At 52.0% G+C, this 22,887-nt stretch overlaps 1 protein-coding gene across 2 annotated transcripts in view; it reads left to right on the top strand.

The window, feature by feature from the left end:
- Positions 1-22,887, top strand: part of CIMIP2C (ciliary microtubule inner protein 2C) — a 45,752-nt gene that overhangs the window by 14,752 nt on the left and 8,113 nt on the right. Inside the window, exons 2-4 of one of the 2 annotated variants that reach the window (XM_075126284.1) lie at positions 4,180-4,453; positions 6,094-6,206; positions 13,370-14,361. In XM_075126284.1, coding sequence (XP_074982385.1) covers positions 4,180-4,453; positions 6,094-6,206; positions 13,370-13,415 — 433 coding nt within the window. In that variant the 3' untranslated portion in view covers positions 13,416-14,361. Of the gene's footprint in view, positions 1-4,179; positions 4,454-6,093; positions 6,207-13,369; positions 14,362-22,887 lie in introns of those variants that run through there. The other variant, XM_075126283.1, reaches the window with a different exon arrangement.

The following is a 22,887-nucleotide window of genomic DNA, read 5'->3' on the forward strand; positions in this document are numbered from 1 at the left end:
ATGAAGCGTGATGTGCATGTCGAGCTAGGTGATCATCGGTTCTGTCCCCCTGCCAGAGCAGCGTAGGTACGATCACACAGTGGAGGATATGAAACTGCTGCCGTACTGCTTACTGCCAGGCAGCCAAGAGATGCGACAGGAGCAGGGTTGAGCCCAAGAAGTGAAGTCAGGTTGTTGGCAATTGCAGAGCCAACTGTGAGGACTTTGGAAAGGGCGTGGTGCCGTGGGAGCAGCAGGAGAGGACATTGGGTGTCGCAGTGGCAGGAACGGAAGTGGGTGTTGGGAACTGTCAAAGCATGGGCCAGGGTTCTGCTCGAAGGAAGGGAAGGATTTTGGAGACGTTACAAAGGAAGAAGCAGCAGGATTGAGCAGCCAGCTAGGATGTGAGGGACGACACAAAGGTTATGCCTACACTGCAGTCAGAGGCATGATTTCAGCACGGGCCTGCACACCTGTGTTAGCTAGCACAGCTAAACATACCAGTGACAATACCAGGCTGTGAGTGGTTGTGCCCAGGGGTTAGAGCAGGCATCAGGCCTAGTGGTTAGAGCAGGCATCAGCGCTAAGAGTCTGAACCAGAGCTAAGGGTGAGAGCTGAAGTCAAGAGTCAGAGCCGAGGGTCAGGGCCGGGTTACCTGGAGTGAGACAAGGCAGGAGCAGGGCTGGGGCCAAACAGGTGCCATCACAGCCCAGAGTGAGTGCTTTGAGCAGACACTCACCTGCTGCTGCTGCTGCTGGGCTGAAAAGCCAGGCTGCTGATGCTGATGCTGATGCGTCCAGCCAACCAGGCAGCCTGGTACAGGCCGGCTGAACTCGTTAGGTAACCTGGAGATTGGCTCCGCTGCAGGCGCTGATTCCTGACAGAATGGGCTTCAGCTTAGGCTAGCGAGGCAATAACTCGCCAGGGTCCCCAGGGTGCTTGGACTGCCCACCCTAAAGCCCCTGCCACCGCATCTAGGTGGCTGTTTTTAGCCGTGCTCACGAGATTCAAGTGAGCGGGGAGACGCCAGCCTGTGCTGCGGTCACCCACTGATCTCAGTGTAATTGCACCCTGAAGTGCGAGCGTAGAGAGCGGCAGAATCACTGGCTGACTGTGTGTGATGGAGAAGGAGGATGGGGATGGCTTGCTGGGGGGAGATGACGAGGTGTGTGAGCTCGGTGCGTTGCGTTTGTGATCGTGGCATCTGGGAAAAGAGGTCTGAGAGACAGCAGCAGATGCGTGTCTGTGTGGACTGCGTCAGATCTGTGTATCTGCTGTTCAGAGCATGCCCGTCGCCCCAGTACCTAGGCAGCATGCTATCAGGTCAATTGCGCGTGTGTTTGCAGGTTACCATCAAAAGCAGCTCTCCCCGGCTGTCACAGAGGAACGATTGCTACCATCTCTGCTGTTGGGTCATTAGGGCAGCCAGGCACTTAAACTGGCCCCCAGTTATCCGGGGGCTTCTAACTTACAGGAAATGGGGGTGCTCTGCAGCACATATCGTGCCCCTAACTGCCGGGGCGGTTCTTTGATACTCTCGTCTACGATGGTTTTTCCTCCCCTTCTCTAAACCTTTTGTAAAACTCAGTTCATGTGCCACCAAAGTGGCTAAGTTGTTCTTTTATTCAAGTGAAGTGGGAGTGAGGCTAGGATCTCTTTTGAACCTGGGGGCTTAGGGGCAGTGGCCAAGCAGTTAGCTCTCCATCAATAGCCCAGCCCGGGTAAAGCTCAGCTTGGAGAATTCTTTATTTTAGTGGAGGGGAGGGAAAAAATCCAAAGGAGAAAAATCTTCTCACAGTTGCAGCTGATGTCAGAGGATGGGCACTTGGGGATGTGGGCAACTGGCGTCCCTTTGGCTGCTGCAGCTCATGCTAATGCCTAAGCTGGGGTATGTCGACCCCTCCAGTGTCTGGCAACTGCATGTCGTAGCAGGGCCGGCTCCAGCTTGTGCGGGTCGAGGTAGGTGCCTTGATGGGAGTCACTTGGTGAGGAGTTCTGACGACCTAGACAGCTGCTCCTTGGAGTCCCAGCGGGTGGGAAGCAGTTTCAGGGTGAACCAGCAAGCCTTGTTCTATGGAAACAGCCAGTGCTTTCCAGGGCTGGGACAGCCTGGGCACCCCGCTCCCCTTAGTCCCAACCCTAAGGGCCTGGTCCCACTTCGTCTCCGCTTGCCAGAGGCAGCGGCCTAGGCAGAACATCGCTCACTGGGCTTTGACGGTGGAGGGACAGATCCACCAACCAGGAGTGGATTCGGTGTATTATGCACTGTGCAGCTGTTGCTTAATTGCCTCCCTTAGCTGGTGTTCGTCAGCCGGATGTTCACACCCCCTTGTTCCACCTGGCATGAAGAACCATGTCCCATTGGGCGATGGGCTAATTACCACATCCCTTTTCCCTACATGGTGTGGGGGTAGGTGTGTTATGTGCATGGACCCTGCATACACCCTATTTTACCTTGTTCATCTAGCCCCACTCGGGTGGTGCCTGGGGGGCGCTGTGATGAATCTGGGGAATGAGGCCACCAGGGGCTGGAGCAAGGATAGCGGGATGGCCTCGGCTTCTTCTGGATCTCTGGGAGCCACATGGATCCTGGGACTGCCACCCAGTTTCAAGTGAGGGGTCCATATCCTTTCACAGGGTGGGGGTCAAACCCAGCCCCTCTCCAATGACATGCTGTTGGGAAAACTCTGCAAGGCATTCCTCGTGGAGATTTCCACTGAGAGAGCCCCTCCCCGTGGATTGTACCTCCATTCCTTGCTCTGCCACTCACCTGCTAAGTGGTCTTGGCCAAGTCACGCTCTGTGCCTTGGTTTCACTTCCCTATTTGTTGTGAGGCTTAATCAAGTGCTTTGGGATCCTCGCGCGAACAGTACCTGGGAGGTGTGAAAACTGTTAATAAAATTAAAGCTTTGCCCCATAGGAAATTCAGAGTCCCTCCTCCCCCACGTCACTGAAAGCGTCTGACCTGCAACGGTTCTCAGAAAGGGTGAACGCAGCCCCGTGCATTGTGAACCTGGCGTTGTTGACGGGGAGTCCGTTTGATCCCTTTGCTCGTTGTAGGGGGGTAGCTCTTGTCGATGTGAAGGAAGAGCAGTTAATGAGGAAGAAGAAGGACTGCACATGTCTGGAGTCGGGAGGGCCAGTATCAATTCGATAGCAATTTATCCTCCTATGGAACATCACACATGAAATGTGCTAATGAAAAGACCGAAGCCGTGATAAAGATGTCTCTGCAGTCACCCTCTGGTCTGTTCTCGTCTCACTATTGCTAGATGCCTTTCATAGCCCACATCACAGCTTGCCAAAGTCTATTTTATAAGCTGCATATTTGCAGAAGTGCAGAGCCCAGTACGGAAGCATCTGTGAGGTGTTTAGCTATGGGACAGCCCATGATTCTGTTGCCATCATGAATGTACAACAATCCTGGGGTTTATAATCTGGCCAAGCTGATATTTAAATTGACAAGAGCCTTTCATCAATGCTTCATCTCTTCAGAGGACTGTGCAAAGACTCTGTAACCCTCCCAACCCCTTCCTCAGCACTAGCTGGTCATAGCCCCATTTTGCAGATGCGGAAGTTGAGACACTGGAGGTTAAGGTTCAACATTGCAAGTGCCCATGAATTCCAGGCATCCAACCGGGGCCTGAGTTTCAGAGATGCTGAGCACCAGTACTGGCCGTTGACGTCAACACTTCTGGAAAGCAGGCCCTAGGAGTCTCCAGTTGGACCCACCCAAGGGGGTGGGGCAAGGCTTAGACAGCAAGTGTGAGGCCCAGCTGAGACCAGTGCTACAGAGCTCCTGGCTTCCAATCCCATGCATCTCACCAATAGGCAGTTCCAGCAGCTGGCCAGTTTAATGGCTGATAATATCTTCAGCTATGCATGTGAAGATCAGGGTAAGAAAAGGCTTTTGGGTGTAAACTGATGGCCCCCAGGACCTGGGAGGAGCCCCTGCCTCCTCCCTCCCAATATGGCTCAATCAGCTTGGAGCAAGGTGGGACATTGACATGCGGGCCACAGGGTGTATGTGGGGGAGAGCTGCATGGTCCCTCTCTGATGTATTTAAACCAGAGCCATCAGCCCCTCACTTTTGCAAGCAGTGCATTTAGAAGTGTTTAGAAGGAGAGACAAGGGCCCTGTCCCCAGGGGGTGCCCCTGGCCTTTCCCGGTCCCTCACTGGCTCTGTCTTTCCTCTGCAGGTACCGCGGGCATGTCCCCAACACGGTGTTTTCCTTCGGCGACACCTACGGGAACACCACTCTGAAATACTTCCAGGATTTCCGCAATGCTGCCATGGAGACCAGCCACTGCCCATACAGCAAAGGCGGCCAGTTCCCCACCCTCTTCTCGCCTGACCCTGGCTTAGTGCTGGGGTGCAGGGCGCGGGGCTGGGACAGGTGGCTGCACGTCCCTTCCTATTCCCGCTTCAACTTGGATTTCAACCGCTCCGAAGAGCTGAAGGAGTTTTACAAGGTGAGAAGGTGTTTCTTGCGGCGGCATGGCCTGCACACAACAGCACGGCGGGCTTGATCCGACACAGCTCCTGAGCACTACACAGTAGCCAGCGCAAAGCAGTCAGGCCAGCACCCACGTGCCCCAGTGAGGGGTGCCTTGGAAATGCCCTGGACTGAGCCAAAATGCAATCAACACAAATATATAGTCAGTCACAGCCAAAAACCAGCGCCCTCGGCCTTTGACACCTACCCGCCACACTGAGATGGTCTTTTTCACTGCCCTAATACTGGTTCTGAAGGCAGCTTCTTGAACATAAGAACCTAGGCAGACAGTCACCAGAAAACCCAGTTGGCATTATTGTAGGGGAGGCTCCAGTTGTCCCGTCTCCACCGGTTTGCATGCGCGTGACTGGCATGCGGAGGGAGGAGTCAGCATGGAGAGCAGTGGTGGTTGCCGAAGAGCAGGGCTCCCCTCCCATGGTTACAGCACAGACATCTCTGCGTGTGCGGTTGCGGGCGGGATTGCCTTGGGAGCTGTTTGAGGAGTCATCGAGCTTTGCTGAGTTGTCTGAGAGAGGACGTGGCAGCTAAAGGGGGAAGGAATGCGAGGGTCACCCAGCTGGCGTAGCTCACAGCATAGGACACAGCCGGAGTATAGCCCCACTGCTCAGCACAGCGAAACTGTGTCCCTCTCCCTGAATCTTTGATCTGGGACAGGAGGGGGAAGTGGAGCAGAGAGGTGGAGCCCAGAGTCCCTGGGCGAAGAAAGCATGTTATCCCAGTAATAAATAGCATGAGAGGAGGACAGGTGTGTGGGTGTGGCTGTGGGACCATGCATGGGCCTGGGCATGTGTCTGATTGCACATGGGGGATGTTCCCCCTAGCTAAAGAGAGCAGCATCTCTCTAACCAGACTCAGCCAAGCTGCACGTTGTATGATTTGCGCCCAAAACACAGTGTTGTCTCTCCACTTCTCAGCCATAGTGAAGGCCCAGAGCCACGCCTCCATCACGGTGCCTCAGGAATAATTACAGCTTGCATCGATGAATTCCCAAGCCAAGCCCAGATGCTATTGATCACGATCGTCACTTACCTGTATGTGCTGCCCGGAAAGCACCTGAGGGAGGGGAGTTTTAGAAACATGGTTGTTATTAGTTCTAAAGCAGGTTGCGCTTTGCACGTCTCTAGGAAGAGAGGACCCTGCCCTAAAGAAGCTATCCCAGCTAGTGAATAAGGCTTTGGGCCCTGGGCCCTGCTAGGCAGTGTCCCTTCGCAGCAGGGAAAGAGGGATGCAGCACAAGGCCTGTTATCTTTTCCCATTGCATGGGGGAGGTTTAGATTGGATATTAGGAAAAACTTTTTCACTAAGAGGGTGGTGAAACACTGGAATGCGTTACCTAGGGAGGTGGTAGAATCTCCTTCCTTAGAGGTTTTTAAGGTCAGGCTTGACAAAGCCCTGGCTGGGATGATTTAACTGGGAATTGGTCCTGCTTCGAGCAGGGGGTTGGACTAGATGACCTTCTGGGGTCCCTTCCAACCCTGATATTCTATGATTCTATGATTCCTATTTGGTATTTTATCTCTTCGGTTGCCTTGCCAGCTAATGCAGCTCTGCCCTGTGCCGGAAGCCTGGGTTCTGAGTAGTTTGTTTGTCCCGCAGCTTTCCCAGAGGCACCGCGAGCATTACCGCGACAAGACCGGGACAGAGTATGTGGTTCCCTACTTTGTGCTGCCGGTCAAGGAGAAGGACAAGTACCCCCACCCTCTTGATCTGTGAGTACCAAAAGCAGCCCCCAGAAGGTGTGCTTGGTAGCGGCCCTTTCCCCACTCCTAACTCCTGCGGGATAATTTAAATAATGCTTTGGTTCCTGAAACAAATCCTGTGTGTGGACTGGGTCAGTCCAGCCCCAAGTACCTATGGGGTTTCCCTCTAGCTCCCCACCCCCATCCAAAATAAAACAGCCCCTCCCCCCATAGAAAGGGCACAAGACAGGCTGGATTCAACAAAGAGGGCTAATGGGGGGGGGGGTGGGACAGGAAGGTTTGTTTTGTTTGTTTTTTTAATGTGAAAAGGACACGCCCAGATTAAAAATCACAGGGCAAGCTTCACCAAGGGACAGATCCCAGAATCAGGCCCCACTGTTGGGATTCACAGAACCCCTGCTCAGCAGCTGCTGAACCCTGCAGGCACCTCAATCGACTGAGCACCCAAGTGTGTGCAGTGAAAGCTCAGTCAGCACACGCAGGACTGCGGACAGCGATTCCAGGCCCCAGGGCCAGAGCCGTCCCTGGGAGAGGGGGCCAGAAGACAGGCCTTCCTCCGCCTAACCCGCCTGCAGGGTCCAATCCAGTAAGCGTGCTCCGAGCTGGCCCACCAGATGGAGGCCCTGTAGGCAAGCTTGTCTAATATGGCCGGGGGGAGAGGGAGGCTTGTCTAATATGGCAGGGGGAGGTGGGATTTGAACCAGGGGTCACCCACGTCCAGGCGAGTGCTCTGACTACTGAGCTAAAAGTCGTGAGGGTGGTGCTCCTCCCCCCACCCCCATCTCTTGTCAAGCCGGTGTAGGTTCCTAACTCCAAGAGAGGGGTTTCAGCTGAGAATCCCAAGCGGAGGGAGGCATCTCCCACCAGAGGGGTGGGGCTTACCACCCCACCCCCCTCATCTTGGCACTGCCCATTGGCTTGGTTAGGGGAGGAGCCGCCTCAGTGCCAATCCCCTTCTGGGGCAGCTCACTGTCCCCATGCATTGTGCAGGGAGCTGAGGCGCTGGACTCAGGGTCACCACGCCACTGTTTCTTTGAGAATCTCGTCCACGGAGATTTAAAAAGCAAACACCCTGACTAGTAGCTCCCTGGATTGTGAAAGCACAAATTCATTTCAAAATGGAATGTGCTTTCCTCACTGCTGTGATTCTGTATTGCACCTGGCAGATCAGTTTCACCTTTGTTCCTGGTCAGTTTCAGGTTCTGGGCCTGGGGGGTGCTCAATCCCCCACTCCACCCCAGGCCCTACTCCCTTCCCCCAAACCCCTACCCCATCCTGCCTCTTCCCAGCCGCTCTCTGCCCTGGGCCTATTGGAGATAGTATTTTGCACTTCCTGTTCTGATTTCTTGACAAACAGCTGCCTTGCTCTGCCCCAGAGGTGGGTGCATTTCACTGGTGGGTGAAGTGACCCTACTCAGGCAGTGTTGGTGTCACTGTTGTTATGTCTTGATATCCAAGTGCTACCAACGCTAATACAGCAAGGGTCGTTGCTTTTGTTTGTAAAGCTCTTGGGAAGGAGAAGGGCACTAAAGCGTAGCAGCCAGTGCCCTTCGCAGTGGCTCTGAATCCGAAATGGCAGCAGGCCCCTGCAGCCCTTGACTGCAAACCTGCGAACGTGCCGGCTGCAGTGTATGAACATTAACAGTGTTGGCCCGCTGAAGTCTCCAGCAGATACAGTAACTGACATCGCCGGCACTGGCTAGACTGGGCGCTCGCTGCGTTGGTGAGGCTTGCTCTGGGTTCCGGCACGCCCCACAGCAACGGGGATAGAGACCGTGACGGGACAGGCGTGACTCCATCAGTTGGCGTGTCTCCAGAAGGGCTGTCCCTCAGCAGGGGATTTTCATTGACTCTTCTGCTAGCTCCTGTTTTTTGGCCCCTGCAAAGTGTTTGCCCACCAGCCAGGTGCTCTGTCTAGAAGGGAGTCGCCGTCAGTTCTGAGCGTGTCACTATTACATCTCAAAGAACTCCCATGATCCCTCTCTTTTCTCACTACCCCCTGTCCTTGGGTGACCCCATCCGCTCTCAGGGTTCAGCTATCCCCTCCATCCTGCGAAGTCTCAGATACATGTGCCCCCCAGACCCACCTCCTGCACTTCACTCTCCCGTCACTCCTGGTCCCAGTAAGCCTCATCCTGGATGGCTCACTGTCCCCTCCAGCTCAACAGGGTCAAATGGATCTTTCCTCCCAAACCTGCTCCCCTCCCTTCACCCAGTCTTGTAACTTCTGCGTCCTCCCATTTCCTTCTCCTCCTCCGAGCGCAGATCTTCTCTTGTCCTGCACATGCCTGGATGGATAAAGCACTTGTCCACACGCCAATCCTCTGCCACCACAACGGCTGCAGTCTCTTCTGCTTGGGTCCTTTTGAAACCAACCGTGCTTGCCTCCAAAATGCTGCCTGAATGGTCCTGCTCCCCCAGAGCTCCGAGCATGCCCCCCGACCCTCCCTTTGAGTCGCTTCCAAGTCTCACCTCTTGTCCTTCCTCTCAGGGCCATTCGTCTCCTACTTCCATCTCTGATCTGCTCTCCTTTTGTGTTCCCCATCTCTCCCCCCACCCCAAGCCTGGCGATCACCTGTGTGCCAGCCTTGGTGCCCGGTCTGTATCGTCCTGCCCCAGCTGTCTCTGTGCTTCCTTCCATGCTGGCCCAGCAATTAGGAACCACCCTTGCCTCATTCAAGTGAGCTGTAATTGCCTCCCTTCTCTGTGCCTCAGTTTCTCCATCTGTAAAATGGGGGTGATGACTCTCCTTGGCAAAGGGCGCTGTGCTCTAATGCTGAAAGACACCAAATGAGAACTAAGCATTGCAGTGTGTTATTTCAAAATAACTCACACACTTCTGCAGCCCTGCCTGTTTAAAGAGGCACATTTGTCCTCCACTAACAATAAACATAAGTCATCCAAAGGAATGTCTGCCTGACCTGAGTAACTGTGTAACCTGGCCCTTTCCTGGTGTGTTACATCCTCATTCAGCTGCCAAGCCGGTTATCTAGGCTGTTCAGGGAAGTGCTGTTCTATTCCTGTGCCAGGAGGAGCTTAGCAACCCGATGGGAGCTCTAAACTAATAGTCACACTTGGAAGGAAGGCAAAATAACCTCATCACGCACCTGGCCAGTTGTGCAATGCTGTAAATGGGGGTGGGGAGGGGGCAATGGTAGGGTGGGATTATTCCTTCCTGTTCCATGCTCCCAGCAATCAGCAGTGCCCTGAAGCATGAGAGTAGACTGGCCCAGTCTTCACATTCAAAATTACACCAGCAAGTGACCTGCCCAAACTGCTTCACTTACAAATGAAGCCAGGGTTACACTGACTGGAACAGCACGTCGGCATGTCTGGCCACCCCACATTTGAGGTGCAACAGCTTCCAGGCCGGGACCCCAGAAAGTTGAATTAAAAGAGCCAATGAAGCCATGGCCAATGCCCCATCCCCCTGCCCGAGCTATCCAGGGTGGTCAGCGTCCATAGCATGCGGTAGTATTAACCCTGCCCATTTGGTAGCATCGCTGGTTTCAAACCGGGGGAGGCAGGTGGCATTTAAATTGTTTCCTTCCAAGAGTCCAGGCCCAGTCCCACCTCCCTACAGATAAAACCCTCCACGCCCAGGCACCACATCTCACCTCCCCAAACCAGCCAACTGGCAAGTCCCTAAAGGGTTAAACACCCAGGGTTAACCAGTGGGTATGGAGCTTAGTTTGGAGAGGGGGGTGGGGGCCTTCAGAATCTTCTATAGGTTCCTCCACATAGGGTAGGAGCCACAGGATTCAGTCCTGCTGCCCATACTCCTAGGAGTAAACCTTACACACGTGGATTGTCTCGTGAGCTTGAGTAGCACTCACAGGAGTAATAGCTAATGGATCAGAGTGTTCCTCTGCCTCAACCTGCCAAAACCCCACTTCCCATCTGTGGGGCATGGTTTTATAACCGGTCCCCTGCCACCCCTCCCGGTGTGCACTGGAGAGCTGGGACCTGCTGGGGTACATCTGCACAGCAAAGAAAAACCCGCGGCTGGCCTGTGCCAGCCGCCTGGGGCTGCTGCGGGGCTGTTTCCCTGCTGTGTAGACATCAGAGCTCAGGCTGGAGCCCAAGCTCTGGGATCCTCACAGCTCCAACCCGAGCCTGGACGTCTACACAGCAACGGACCAGCCCTGCAGCACGGGCCAGGCACGGGGTTTTTGTTGCTGTGTAGACGTACCCCTAGTGTGAGAGCTCCAAGTGGTGCTTGCTCCCTGGCCAGGTGAAATCCACCCACTGGGTCCCCGGCTGTCTCTGCCCCTCTAGGCGAGGAAGGTTCCGTGGAGTTTGTTCTCGTGGAGTCTTTGTCTGTCGCTGCTGTAAAGCTGCTGTTTAGCAGGTCCTGAAAGCTGAAGGGAAGGAGGCTGCCTGGGACTGATGCAGCTTTGGATTGGTGCCAGGCAATAGGTGGCTGTTAATTATCAGTGTCTTTGTGTGTCTGTGTGTGCGGGGTAGGGGGGTACACGAATGTGGAAACGAGCACTGTGCTTGGGTGCAAGGCGAGCCTGGGATATCAGGAACGGCAGGCGCTGATGTGAGGCTTGGCCGCATCGCTTGTTCCTAAGCCAGGAAAAGCTCTCACTGCAAAGCACTGTTCTCTGCCGCCTCAATGGTCTGTCCCAAGGGCTGCATGGCCCGTGCACATAAGTGAGCCTCTGGTCTCGTATCAGGCCCTGCTCCTGTAATCAGCTCCCCACGGGCAGCCCCTTGGACCCACTGGCTCTATGGAGGCGCAAGAGCCCGATCGGAGTGCAGGATTGGGACCTGCACCCTCAGAACAGCAGGTTTTCCATGCGTTTGTCTCTTCATTGATGGAGGCCGAGAACCAGAATGGGGTGAGTGGTGCAGAATGGGGCTGAACACTGGACTGGGAATCTGGGGCTTCTGATTCCTAACCCTGCCTCTGACACCCCCTCCTTTGTACGAGTCATGCCCCCTGTCTGTTCCCTCCCTCTACTGCTGCTGCTGGCCCATCTCACGGAGGTCACGGGAGGCCTGGTGCATAGCTGATGGTGAAGTAGATGGGCGCAAGCGTTAGTGAATTCATCAGTACTAAAAAACCTGGAATTGCTCAGCTTTGGCCTGCAGGTACAAAGAGGCAGGGACCGTGGGTTGTTTGGGACTCAGGCTTCCCTGCTTCAAGCTGAAAATAATCAAATGCACTTGTTGTGCTTGGAGCTGTACACCTGTTAGCTCTTTACTCTGCATGTCTGGCCAGGATTAGGCTCTGTAGCTTATAGACCACAGTGAGGGACCTGTAGAAGGCTGGTCTTGTGGCTTTAGCATGAGACTAGAAGTCAGGAAACCAGGTGCTAAACCTGGCTCTGCCACTGACTCACTGTGTAATCTTGGGTAATACCACCTGCTCTGTCCCTCAGTTTCCCTATCTGTGAAATGGGGGTAACGTACATACCTGTTGGGAGGCTTGATTGGCTGGCACTTGTGAGCTCCTCAGATAAAGATGCAAAAGGCTTGAAGAGTGCTAGTCAAAGCCACAGGCTTTCTGAGTATCGCTGGCTGTCAGGGCTCTAGTTCAAACAAGAATGATTTCAGGGAAGTTCTCTGGCCTGGGATATACAGGAGGTCAGACAAGATGATCACAATGGTCCCTTCTGAGCCTGAGCATCACTGAATGGCAGCAAAGCAGGGTCCATTGGGGGGAGGGATAGCTCAGTGGTTTGAGCATTGGCCTGCTAAACCCAGGGTTGTGAGTTCAATCCTTGAGGGGGCCATTTAGGGATTTGGGGCAAAAATTGGGGATTGGTCCTGCTTTGAGCAGGGGGTTGGACAAGATGACCTCCTGAGGTCCCTTCCCCCGCTGATATTCTATGATTCTATGAATCCGCTGCCAACACATGCCACCAATGCACCTGCCGTAGGGCTAGCTCTCTCTGTGTCCCTCCAGACAGCCCGACTGGCATCCCCTCGCTCTGAGAGGGGGAGCACTGAGCAAGACTGTGCTCCTCCAGGGAATGGCTGAAAGCGGGAGGGAGCACTTTCTGCACCAAACACAGGCAGCTTTTAGCTTTGCAAAGACTCATTTGCATTTGCTTTTGTACCCTCGCCTCTGTAATAACCACCCCCCTGTCCCGCCTTGATTCTGCGCTGGGTGCACAAAGCCTGTGCAAGCCGGTCCTTTCCAAATGTCTGTTGTCATTCATTTTGCTGCCAGTGTTTTGGTTTTGTTCTATTCTGCAGCGTTTTCCTCTCCCGCCCCACCAGGGACCCTGGCACAACCCTCTGCATGTTTCCATCGCTTCTGTATGATAAAACACACAGGGCTTATTTCTAGGCACTGATTTTGTCTGGGGGGTTGAGGTGGGCTCTCTGCAAACATGAGCCCTTTGAATTACCTGACATGCTGCAAAGAAGGAAGGGGCTTCTGTTCCCGGTTTCCTAGGCTCCACTGAGTCTGTTTTAATTAACTCTTTGGGTGCTGGTTCCCCCACTGCACCTGCTGCTCAGCCTCTGGCCATTTGGGTTCCTTTGTGCTCACTGGAATGTTAAGATGTTTTTGGACTGTTGAGACACAGGGAAGGCACCAATCCCTGGTACATTCAGACCCTTGTTCCATGGGCATCTCTGTGTTCGGCAGCACACCCAGTAGTGTACAGCGTCTTTGGCTGTCCTCTTTTGTTTAGCTATGAAGCAGGAGAGTTCTGCATGGACAGCCCTGGTGCATACTGCCACTTTCTGTCTGCACACCCTTGAGAGGGTGTGCCGCCTGGCAGCTGCAGTCTAGCTGTGCATCCCTGCCATGCTGATCTGAGAGTGAAGAGGGAGAGCGCCTGGCACGTATGTACTGGGATGGAGGGAAGGGGACGCATTGAAGAGTGCCTGCTTAAAACCCTGCCTAGCCAACCTCACTCTTTCTTGTACATTTTGTAATAGGGGGCGCAGACTCTGCCTCTGAAGAAGAGGTGTGAACTGTAACCCTTTGGCTTTGCTGACAGAGTTCTCATTTGCCTGAAGATCTCTTCATTAGGACTCTCAGCAGTGGAAGGACTTAGGCATTTGTAACAGTGGAAATAGATCACTGGGTTCAGAATTCACATGAATAAAACCTACCCTATGATTTTAGTTGCCCGGCTTAATATTCCAGGAAACCATTTCTTCTGTTTCCAGCTGTGTAATATTTTTTTCCATTAAACCCTCTTTAGCCCTATTCACGGCATGTCTGCCCTGGAAGGGTCTTTGGAGAACTAATGAAACGAGGACATCGCATGACACCAGAGCCTGGAAAGTGATCACCAGAGACGGGACAGGATTTTAGTCAGACTCTGCTACCTAAAGAACACTTGGGAGAAAGGACTTCTTTGTTGAAATTAGCTCTCTCGATGCACATTTCCTCAGAGCCCCCAGGAGTCTGCTAGCAAAACCGGGGCAGATCAGACTTGACATTCCCGGTATTTTGAAGGCAACACACAAGCAGGCACAAAACGCCAAACTGCTTGGGCTTTGGGCATCCATGCCCAAGGAGTACAGAGCCAGCTGGTGGAGCTCCTTGGCTGGTTACCTCTGGAGCTACCGAGCATGTGATGCAGGGATAGGATCTGGGACTCAGAGATACAGGCCCCAATCTTTAGCCACAGTACACCTCAGGCTCAGGGCACTCCCGCATCTCATTCTGGGCTGACTCTGTGCTGAATTGGTCCACAGCCTGAGTTAGAGTAGCAAGAAGGCTGCTCTAATTTATGCTGAGTGCCTACATCCCCAAGTGGTCGATAGATTCCAAGGCCAGAAGGGACCATTGTGATCATCTAGTCTGACCTTCTGTATAACACGGGCCAGAGAACTGCCCCTCAATAACTCGTAGAGCAGAGCTTTCAGAAAAACAGCCAGTCTTGGTTTAAACATTGTCAGTGACGGAGAGTCCACCACAAACCTTGTAAGTTGTTGCAGGGGTTAATTACCCTCACTGTTAAAAAGGTACACCTTATTTTTTGTCTGAATTTGTTTTTCTTCAGCATTTAGCCATTGGATTGCGTTAGACCTTTCTCTGCTAGATTGAAGAGCCTGTTATTAATTATTTGTTCCCCATGTAGATACTTATGGATTGTAATCAAGTCATCCTGTAACCTTCTCTTTGTTAAACTAAATAGATTGAGCTCCTTGCATGTGTCACTATAAAGCATGTTTTCTAATCCTTTAATCATTCTTGTGTCTCTTCTCTGGACCCTCTCCATTTTTCAACATCCTTCTTGAATTGTGGGCTCCAGCACTGGACACAGGATTCCAGCAGCGGTCGCACCACGGCCAGATACAGAGGTCGAATAACCTCTCTGCTCCTGCTAGAGATTCCCCTGTTTATGGGGAAGCCCTAGCCACACCCCCTATCCCTTTGCCCTGCCCCTTTATATCCACAGTAAGGTGGATGGCGTAGGAGCCATGATGCCAGTACTGCAGGAGGATCCATCTATGCAGCGGTGACTGTGGCTAGTTACACTGGCTTTAGGGACCCTGTGTGCTGGCAGAGCAGTGCGGAGAAGAATCCGGGCCAATTCGTTAACAGTCTTATGATCCGACTGGGGGTCTTGGCCCACACCCAGGTGCACGTCAAGCTCTGCAGAATCACCCCTGGGACGTGGAGCCGCACCTGGACCCCATGATGTGCTAGGAACCCCGGGGACTGAGAATTCCAGAGTTAAGGGACTAATCCGCTCTCGCTGGCATCTCCCCCACGTCTTTCATTCACTGCCTTCCCCCAGGAGACAGAGCGCTACCGAGGCAGAGCTAGCCACGCGTCGGACTGCCTGCCCCTGGGAGCTGCAAATCGTGAACACACACCAAAGGGATCTCACATGAAGCAAAACCAAGGCTGTGTCAGTACCCTGCTGTGCTCAGCTTTCCAGATCGCACCGCCTCTGACCGTCAGCCCTAGCCTCAGGATGTTCGCGTTCCTACCTGCCTTGGCACAGCTCCCTGCCCCTGTGGCTAAGCGACCTGCCTTAAAGCCTCAAATCACCATCCATAGGAGGTGCCCCTAGGCCTGGTTTAATTTTGCACTAGGAGCTACGAGTCAAATTCATCCCTGGTGTAACTCCCCTCATGTCACTGGGGTTACACCAGGGCCACAGTGACTTCAAGACACAAACACCACCACAGCGATTGGCCCTAATTGATCACCCCAGGCTGGAGATTTCGGCAAAGGCACGTAAACCTGGATGGGCCATGGAGACTGGATCTCTTGTCTGCCCTCTAGAAGTGCCCCCTGACTGGTGGCATGTCAGAGGAGGTGGGTGCCCCTGCCATAGAGGAATTCAGCCCCCGGGTGGTCACCCTTCTTTCATACTCCCAGTCTCGTTTTCTTTTTTTGTTGTCTCACGAGATCGCATGATTTTTGGCTCCTGTGGCCCCTCCTTCCTGAGTGGGCAGGTTGTTAGTTCCTGGGGCTCCATCCACCACCCCCAGACTTCCAGTCAGCCAGCATCGGATGCCAGCCCCAGCCCCGCCCTCACAGAGCAAAGAAAGACGACCAACGGGAAAAGTCGGGTTGCCATGCTGGGCTAGGATGCTATAAAGAGGGGCATCGCCTAGCGGTTACAGCGAGAGCTGAGGCGGATAGTTCAGCACTGGTTTTCAACCCAGATCAGGACCAAAGGTTGAAAGGTCAAAAGATTTCGCAGAACAGAAATTCTGACGTTTTTGATTCAGAAATGTTGAAACATTTCGACCTTCCTGAAATCCAGCTGGTTCATTTCTGGTTGTTGAAAGGACCCAAGATGCTACGTTTCATGTCAGCTCAACATTAGCCGGCCTTTTGCGCTTGTGCCCCTATTCGATCCTGTGGGTCAAGCTCTCTGGGCAGACAGAAATGTAACCCTGGAACATCACCCTGCTGGAAATGTTCTGAGCAGCTGTAGTCCAAGCAAATGTTTGGGGTTCAAGAGGCCTTGATTCTGTTCCCAGCACTGACTTCCTGTGTGTCCTTGGGCAAGTCACTTAAAACAAACCTCGCAGAGCCTCAGTTTCCCCATCTGTAAAATAGGGGTGCATCATAGGGCCACCCCACCTGGAGTGCCCTCCTGTGGTAGGCTGCTACACGACAGGCACGCCTGCCTCAGTTTCCCTCCTGCAGACTCCCCAGAAATTGTCCAAAGCCTCTTCCCAAGTATAAATATATTGTGGGGTTCATTTGTTACAAGAGTCCCGAGCACATAAATCATAACAAGTCCCAATTCAATACACCAGAATTCCCCCAGCAGAGTTCTTACAGTAAATGCAACATATGCCCCAGCATCCCTCACCCCGCCCCGAGTGCCTGGCGCATCCCCAGTGTCCCTCACCTCACTCCGAGTGTCCAGGCATCCCCCACAGTGTCCCCTGCCCCCACCTATCCAGCACAGCCATTTCCTGTTCTTGTACCAGGACAGCCACCCCAGCCCTTCCCAGCAGGAACCTCCACAGATGCTCTGCTGGGAGATCATGTTCAGCAGGAAGCATCCCTCAGTCCCCCCCAGGCCCTTCCACTGTTCCCGGGTCCAGCTCTCTGGCCCTAGAGATGTCAGGAGGGACGCTCCACTGCTGCCCTCCAGCCCTGGCCCTCTGGCTTGGGAATGTCAGCCTGAAAACTCTCCTTGCTGCTCTGCTGCCTTCAGCCTTCCCCCAGGAACCGCCGTCTGCCTCTGGCAGCTCCATCTGCCCAGCTTGACTCTCACGTGGGCATCTCACACTCACCAGATCTCCTGTCTCTCTCTGCATCTCTCTGACTGATTCAGGCGGCCCTTGATTCACTGGCTCTCTCTCTCTCTGGTCCTTTATAGACTCCAGGTGTTGCCCTGCCCTTTTAATTAGCCAAATGAGAGCACCTGCTTTCGCATAGGGGCCATAGACCTACTTGATTTACTGGGGCCGGCCAGCCTGGGACAGGGTTGTAATACTGTCTATCTTCCATCTTAGATGTGACATGGCCCCCAACACCATGAAAGCTGAGCCCCTCCCTGTCTTTAATTCACTGATCTTCTCCACACCCCCCGTGAGGTGGGGCAGTGCTATGAGCCCCATTGCACAGATGGGAAACTGAGGCACGGGGAGACTAAGTGACTTGGCAATGCGGATGTACCTACCTATCTGGGATGTTCTGAGACTCGGTTCAGTTTTGTACAAAGCTCTGACATTGGGAAGCACTCTGAAGAGAGGGGAGAGAGTTTTTATTTGTTTCGTGGCCAGACGGATGTGCTGGGGAAATAAGAATTATTCCCTCCGGTGAAAACCGTGTTCTGTCCGTCGAACGCTGTTCAATAATACATTCAGTGCTGACGCTTGTACTGCAGTGCAGAAAAGGACTCTGTAAGAACTGCAAAACGGGTCATAGGCCCTCTCCAGGGGCCCTGGGCATTAATAAGGAACCAGCAGCTTTGGGACTATCTCATATGGCAATTTCTTCCCTCCCATTGCATTTACAAATGACCTTTACGGATTCATTGAGGCAGCCCTTTGGCTACTGAGCTGTACCTGCCTAGCCCACCGAGGCGCTTGGCCTGCAGCCGTGATGCTAACGCCAGGGCGGGTGAAACCTACCCTCCTTATGTGATGTGCCTTCACTTTGATAGCCATCGGTGCATTCATCCAGGGAACTCAAAGCACTTCACAAGCTTCACCTGACTAATCTGCACATTTCTCTGGAGGGATTAGTATTGTTATTGTTGTTATTCATTGTCGCACCCTAATCAGGAACCCTGATCAGTACACTCTGAGGGAGATTTCATACCGCACCCTGATACGGACAGAGCAACCTCGGATCCTTTTTTCTCCTACTCTTCATGGCTAGGGGTCATGGTCAGTCTTTGGTGTCAGAAGGGCACAGGACCATTTCCCATAGATGGCCTGAAAGTGCTATGCATACCTTCCTGCTAGCACCTTGGAAATGTGGGGATCCCATCTGGAGCTCTGTAGGGAGACAGCTCCCCAACTCCATGTTCCAGCCCTGTCCATATCACGGGAGACCAAGTCATCACAAGAAAACTCCTCTGCTTGGAGACAACCCCTTAGTTCCTTGATCTCCTGATTGCCCCACACCTGCAGTGAAGACATGCTAGGTTTCCAAATTGTCTGTTTAAACTATGAAATAAATTAGTGGATCTGACTGTCCAGTTCTTACCCACACCCCAAATCATTAGCACGACGCCACCACATTCTGCAAGCTCATTGTTCCGGTGTGTGTCAAAACTCCTCTTGTTTCACATAATGGCACTGGGAGGCTTCTTCTCCTGAGAGAAATATTGGACCAGGTGTTTCAGGAACAGATGGCAGATTTGAATTGTCACATTGTGTCTAGCCATCTGCTTATGAGTATAAAAAGTAAAAATCCCAAGAACATAGACACAGTGATTAGATTATTTCTCCAAGAAGAAGCAACTATAAATAATTTCATTTTTTAAAAAGTAAAAACTTACCTTGAAAGGATACTAGGGTTGCAAAGACAAGCACTCAATAGTCAGGAAGTGACAAAGTAAGGTTGCCTGGGCAACCTTAACTTTGCCCCTTTGTACATATGCATTACAAGATAGTGATCATGTGATTAAAGACTGTTATGACATATAGAAGCACAGTCCATGTGAAACAGACCATGTACAGACTATACGCACAAACAGACTTCCACATGGCTTGAGTTCCAGCTTTGTCCTCTGTTTACCAGGAAATATAACATGTCTGCAGTTCTACATAGCTATCAGACATCTAACGGCTGCATTACATACTGCAAGCTCATATATTACAGTCATATGCTATTTTTCCCCAGAACCCCTCATTCAAAACCCTCTGCAACTTCAACTGTGAATCAAGCTTTTGTTCCTTTCTGAACCCCAGTTGTACTCCCTGCACCACCCTGTCTCATTCACTGTCCACCCTGTGCACAGAATGTGTCAGGGCTCCTGCAGAAAAAGTACCTGAGCGTGTAGTTAAAGAATGTACTGTACTGTGTACGCACAAGAGGGTGGAATTACAGAGGCGCATCGCCAATGAACGTAATCACTGTATATGTGAAGCCACAACATTATTACAGATGCATCCCTTCCTGCTCCTTACACACACATGCTGAGCATTCAGAATTTGCCATTGATTTCTGTGGTGATGCCTTATAGAAAAAAACATTGTGATCTCAGTCTGTTCTTCATAGACTGTAGGGCTTGATCTTGTATGATGCTCAGCATCCCCAACTCCCAGACTTTGGTCTCTAAAGTTTCCTGAGCAAAAGACTAACTGCATTTGGCAACCAGTTTCTGCCAGTCTCTGGGGTGGGTTGAAATAGACAGAAAGTGCCTATCCTTTGTTGTCTGAGTGGAAGTGTGGGAATTCACCCTTTGCCTCTTGTGAGCTGCAAAATGCTAAGAGGTTCAAACCAAGATGCACAGATGCCATCTAGTGCTGGGAAGCTGGTTAATTTTCACATTGCCCAACAGAGAAAAAGTAGTCAGAGTTTCAGGCCAGAAGATTGTATCATCTAATCTGACCTCCTGTATAGCACAGACCAGAGAATTTCACCCAGTTACCCCCTTACTGAGCCAAATAACTTATGTTTGGCTAAAGCATCTTCCAGAAAGGCAGCCAGTCTTGATGTGAAGGCATGAAGAGATGGAAAATCCACTACTTCCCTTGGTAGTTTGTTCCAGGGTTTAATCTCCCTCACTGGCAGAAATGTGCATCCAGGTTCTAATTGGAATTTGTCTGGCTTCAGCTTCCAGCCACTAGTTCTTTTTCTGCCTTTCTTTGCCAGAATAAAGAGCCCATTAGAACCAGGTATATTCTCCAGAGGAAGGTCCTTACACACTGTAATCATAGAATCAAAGAATATCAGGGTTGGAAGGGACCTCAGGAGGTCATCTAGTCCAACCCCCTGCTCAAAGCAGGACCAATCCCCAACTAAATCATCCCAGCCAGGGCTTTCTCAAGCCGGTCCTTAAAAACCTCTAAGGAAGAAGATTCCACCACCTCCCTAGGTAACGCATTCCAGTGCTTCACCACCCTCCTAGTGAAAAAGTTTTTCCTAATATCCAACCTAAACCTCCCCTACTGCAACTTGAGACCATTGCTCCTTGTTCTGTCATCAGCTACCACTGAGAACAGTCTAGATCCATCCTCTTTGGAACCCCCTTTCAGGTAGTTGAAAGCAGCTATCAAATCCCCCCTCATTCTTCTTTTCTGCAGACTAAACAATCCCAGTTCCCTCAGCCTCTCCTCATAAGTCATGTGTTCCAGTCCCCTAATCATTTTTGTTGCCCTCCGCTGGATGCTTTCCAATTTTTCCACATCCTTCTTGTAGTGTGGAGCCCAAAACTGGACACAGTACTCCAGATGAGGCCTCACCAATGGCGAATAGAGGGGAACGATCACGTCCCTCGGACTGCTGGCAATGCTCCTACTTATATAGCCCAAAATGCCATTGGCCTTCTTGGCAACAAGGGCATACTGTTGACTCAGATCCAGCTTCTCGTCCACTGTAACCCCTAGGTCCTTTTCTGCAGAACTGCTGCCGAGCCATTCGGTCCCTAATCTGTAGCGGCGTATGGGATTCTTCCGTCCTAAGTGCAGGACTCTGCACTTGTCCTTGTTGAACCTCATCAGATTTCTTTTGGCCCAATCCTCTAATTTGTCTAGGTCCCTCTGTATCCTATTCCTACCCTCCAGCGTATCTACCTCTCCTCCCAGTTTAGTGTCATCTGCAAATTTCCTGAGGGTGCAGTCCACACCAACCTCCAGATCATTAATGAAGATATTGAACCAAACTGGCCCGAGGACCGACCCTTGGGGCACTCCACTTGGTACCGGCTGCCAAAGAGACATGGAGCCATGGATCACTACCCGTTGAGCCCGACAATCTAGCCAGCTTTCTATCCACTTTATTGTCCATTCATCCAGCCCATACTTCTTTAACTTGCTGGCAAGAATACTATGGGAGGCCGTGTCAAAAGCTTTGCTAAAGTCAAGGAACAACATGTCCACTGCTTTCCCTTCATCCACAGAGCCAGTTATCTCATCATAGAAGGCAATTAGATTAGTCAGGCATGACTTGCCCTTGATGAATCCATGCTGACTGTTCCTGATCACTTTCCTCTCATGCAAGTGCTTCAGAATGGATTCCTTGAGGATCTGCACCAGGATTTTTCTAGGGACTGAGGTGAGGCTGACCGGCCTGTAGTTCCCCGGATCCTCCTCGTTCCCCATAATCCTGTCACCATTGAATCTTTCTGAGAAGCTAAACAGAAGGAGCTCTGGAAGTCTCCCACAGGGAGGCATTTTCTGCAACCCTGGGACCCTTTTTGTGGCTCTTTTCTGCCCCCCTGGCCAGGTTTCCAGCATCATTTTAAAACCATGGCCGCCAGAAGTGAAGGCAGGATTCCAATATTGGTCTCACCAATGCTACATTTAGAGGTAAAATCACCACCCGACTCCTGCTCCCTACTGCAAGGCTGGCATTCGGGTGGGGAGCTCATGCTGAGTTGCTCACCCACTCTGACCCATAAGCCCCTTCCAGCGGATGAGAAGGGCATTGTAGGATTTTTGTCCTATGCACATTGAAGTGTAATGTTGGGGCCTGGTTAGACTAATGATAAACGTAGCACACATTAAAATTAACACACATGCTTATTGCAAATGGTATTAGCAGTTTAGGGCTTTGATAACGATTTTGCCCCTTGAATGCCATCTGACCCTGCCCCTCCCAAGGGATGGATTACTATAGTGTTTGTGGGTTTTGATGTGGTGCGCACACACACACGCACACCCGTCATGGGAAGGTATTGCACACACGCACACCTGTCATGGGAAGGTATTGCACTATCAGCCAGGTGCATCTTGTGAGGGACGTATGTCTTCTTCTGAAGCATCTGATAGAGGCCACTGCTGGAACACTGGACTGATTTGGGAAGTGCAAGCAAAGGGTGGCCCATTGCTCTGCCCCAGCGTGGCAGGACCAGGGAGTCAGAAGTAGATGACCCATTGCTCAACCCCAGTCTTGCTATTCCTAAGTTTCTAAATGTTCAGTCTGGATCACAAACCGTTCTTTGAACTGGATGTTTTCTGACAGCCGAATGTGCTGAATTTATTCTAATCCTTCGGGTTACCCTCTCATTTTGGGTTGTGCGGTTGAATTCCCTCCTGGCTGGCTTGCTCCTGTGTTTGCCCTTTCCCTGTGCTGCTGTCGAGTGTGTTGTGATGGTGGGAACTGTACGCTGCAAATACAGACATGGAAAGAAATAGACAGTTCTCTTTCTGTGGCTGATGCTTTCTTCCTCGGAGAAGTGCTCCCTGGGCCAGCTCCCCAGCTGGTGTAGATCAGCCGCATGCCATTGAACTCAATGAAGTTGCCCTGATTTACACTTTAGTTGAGGGTCTGGCCCCTGATGTCAATGCCTGAAGAGCAAGGAATAAGACTGAAAGACCACCCTTCATTGCGGCTTGCGGCATTGTGTCAAAAGGCAAATATAGTAGTACAGGGCAAACACAGGGTTCTACATACATGTTTAGGCTCTGAAGTAAGAGGGCCTCATTTGCAGAGGGGCTGAGCTCTGCGTGTCGCGTACCAAGCCCCTTATCAATGGTTATCAAACCATGTCCCTGCGTGAGTCCAGCTGAAAGGAACAAGGTCAGGCTAGATGAGCTAACACAGGGGTGGCCAACCTAAGCCTGAGAAGGAGCCAGAATTTACCAGTGAACATTGCCAAAGAGCCCCAGTAATACA

This window comes from Caretta caretta, chromosome 3, assembly GCF_965140235.1.
Source record: "Caretta caretta isolate rCarCar2 chromosome 3, rCarCar1.hap1, whole genome shotgun sequence".
Lineage (NCBI taxonomy): Eukaryota > Metazoa > Chordata > Testudines > Cheloniidae > Caretta > Caretta caretta.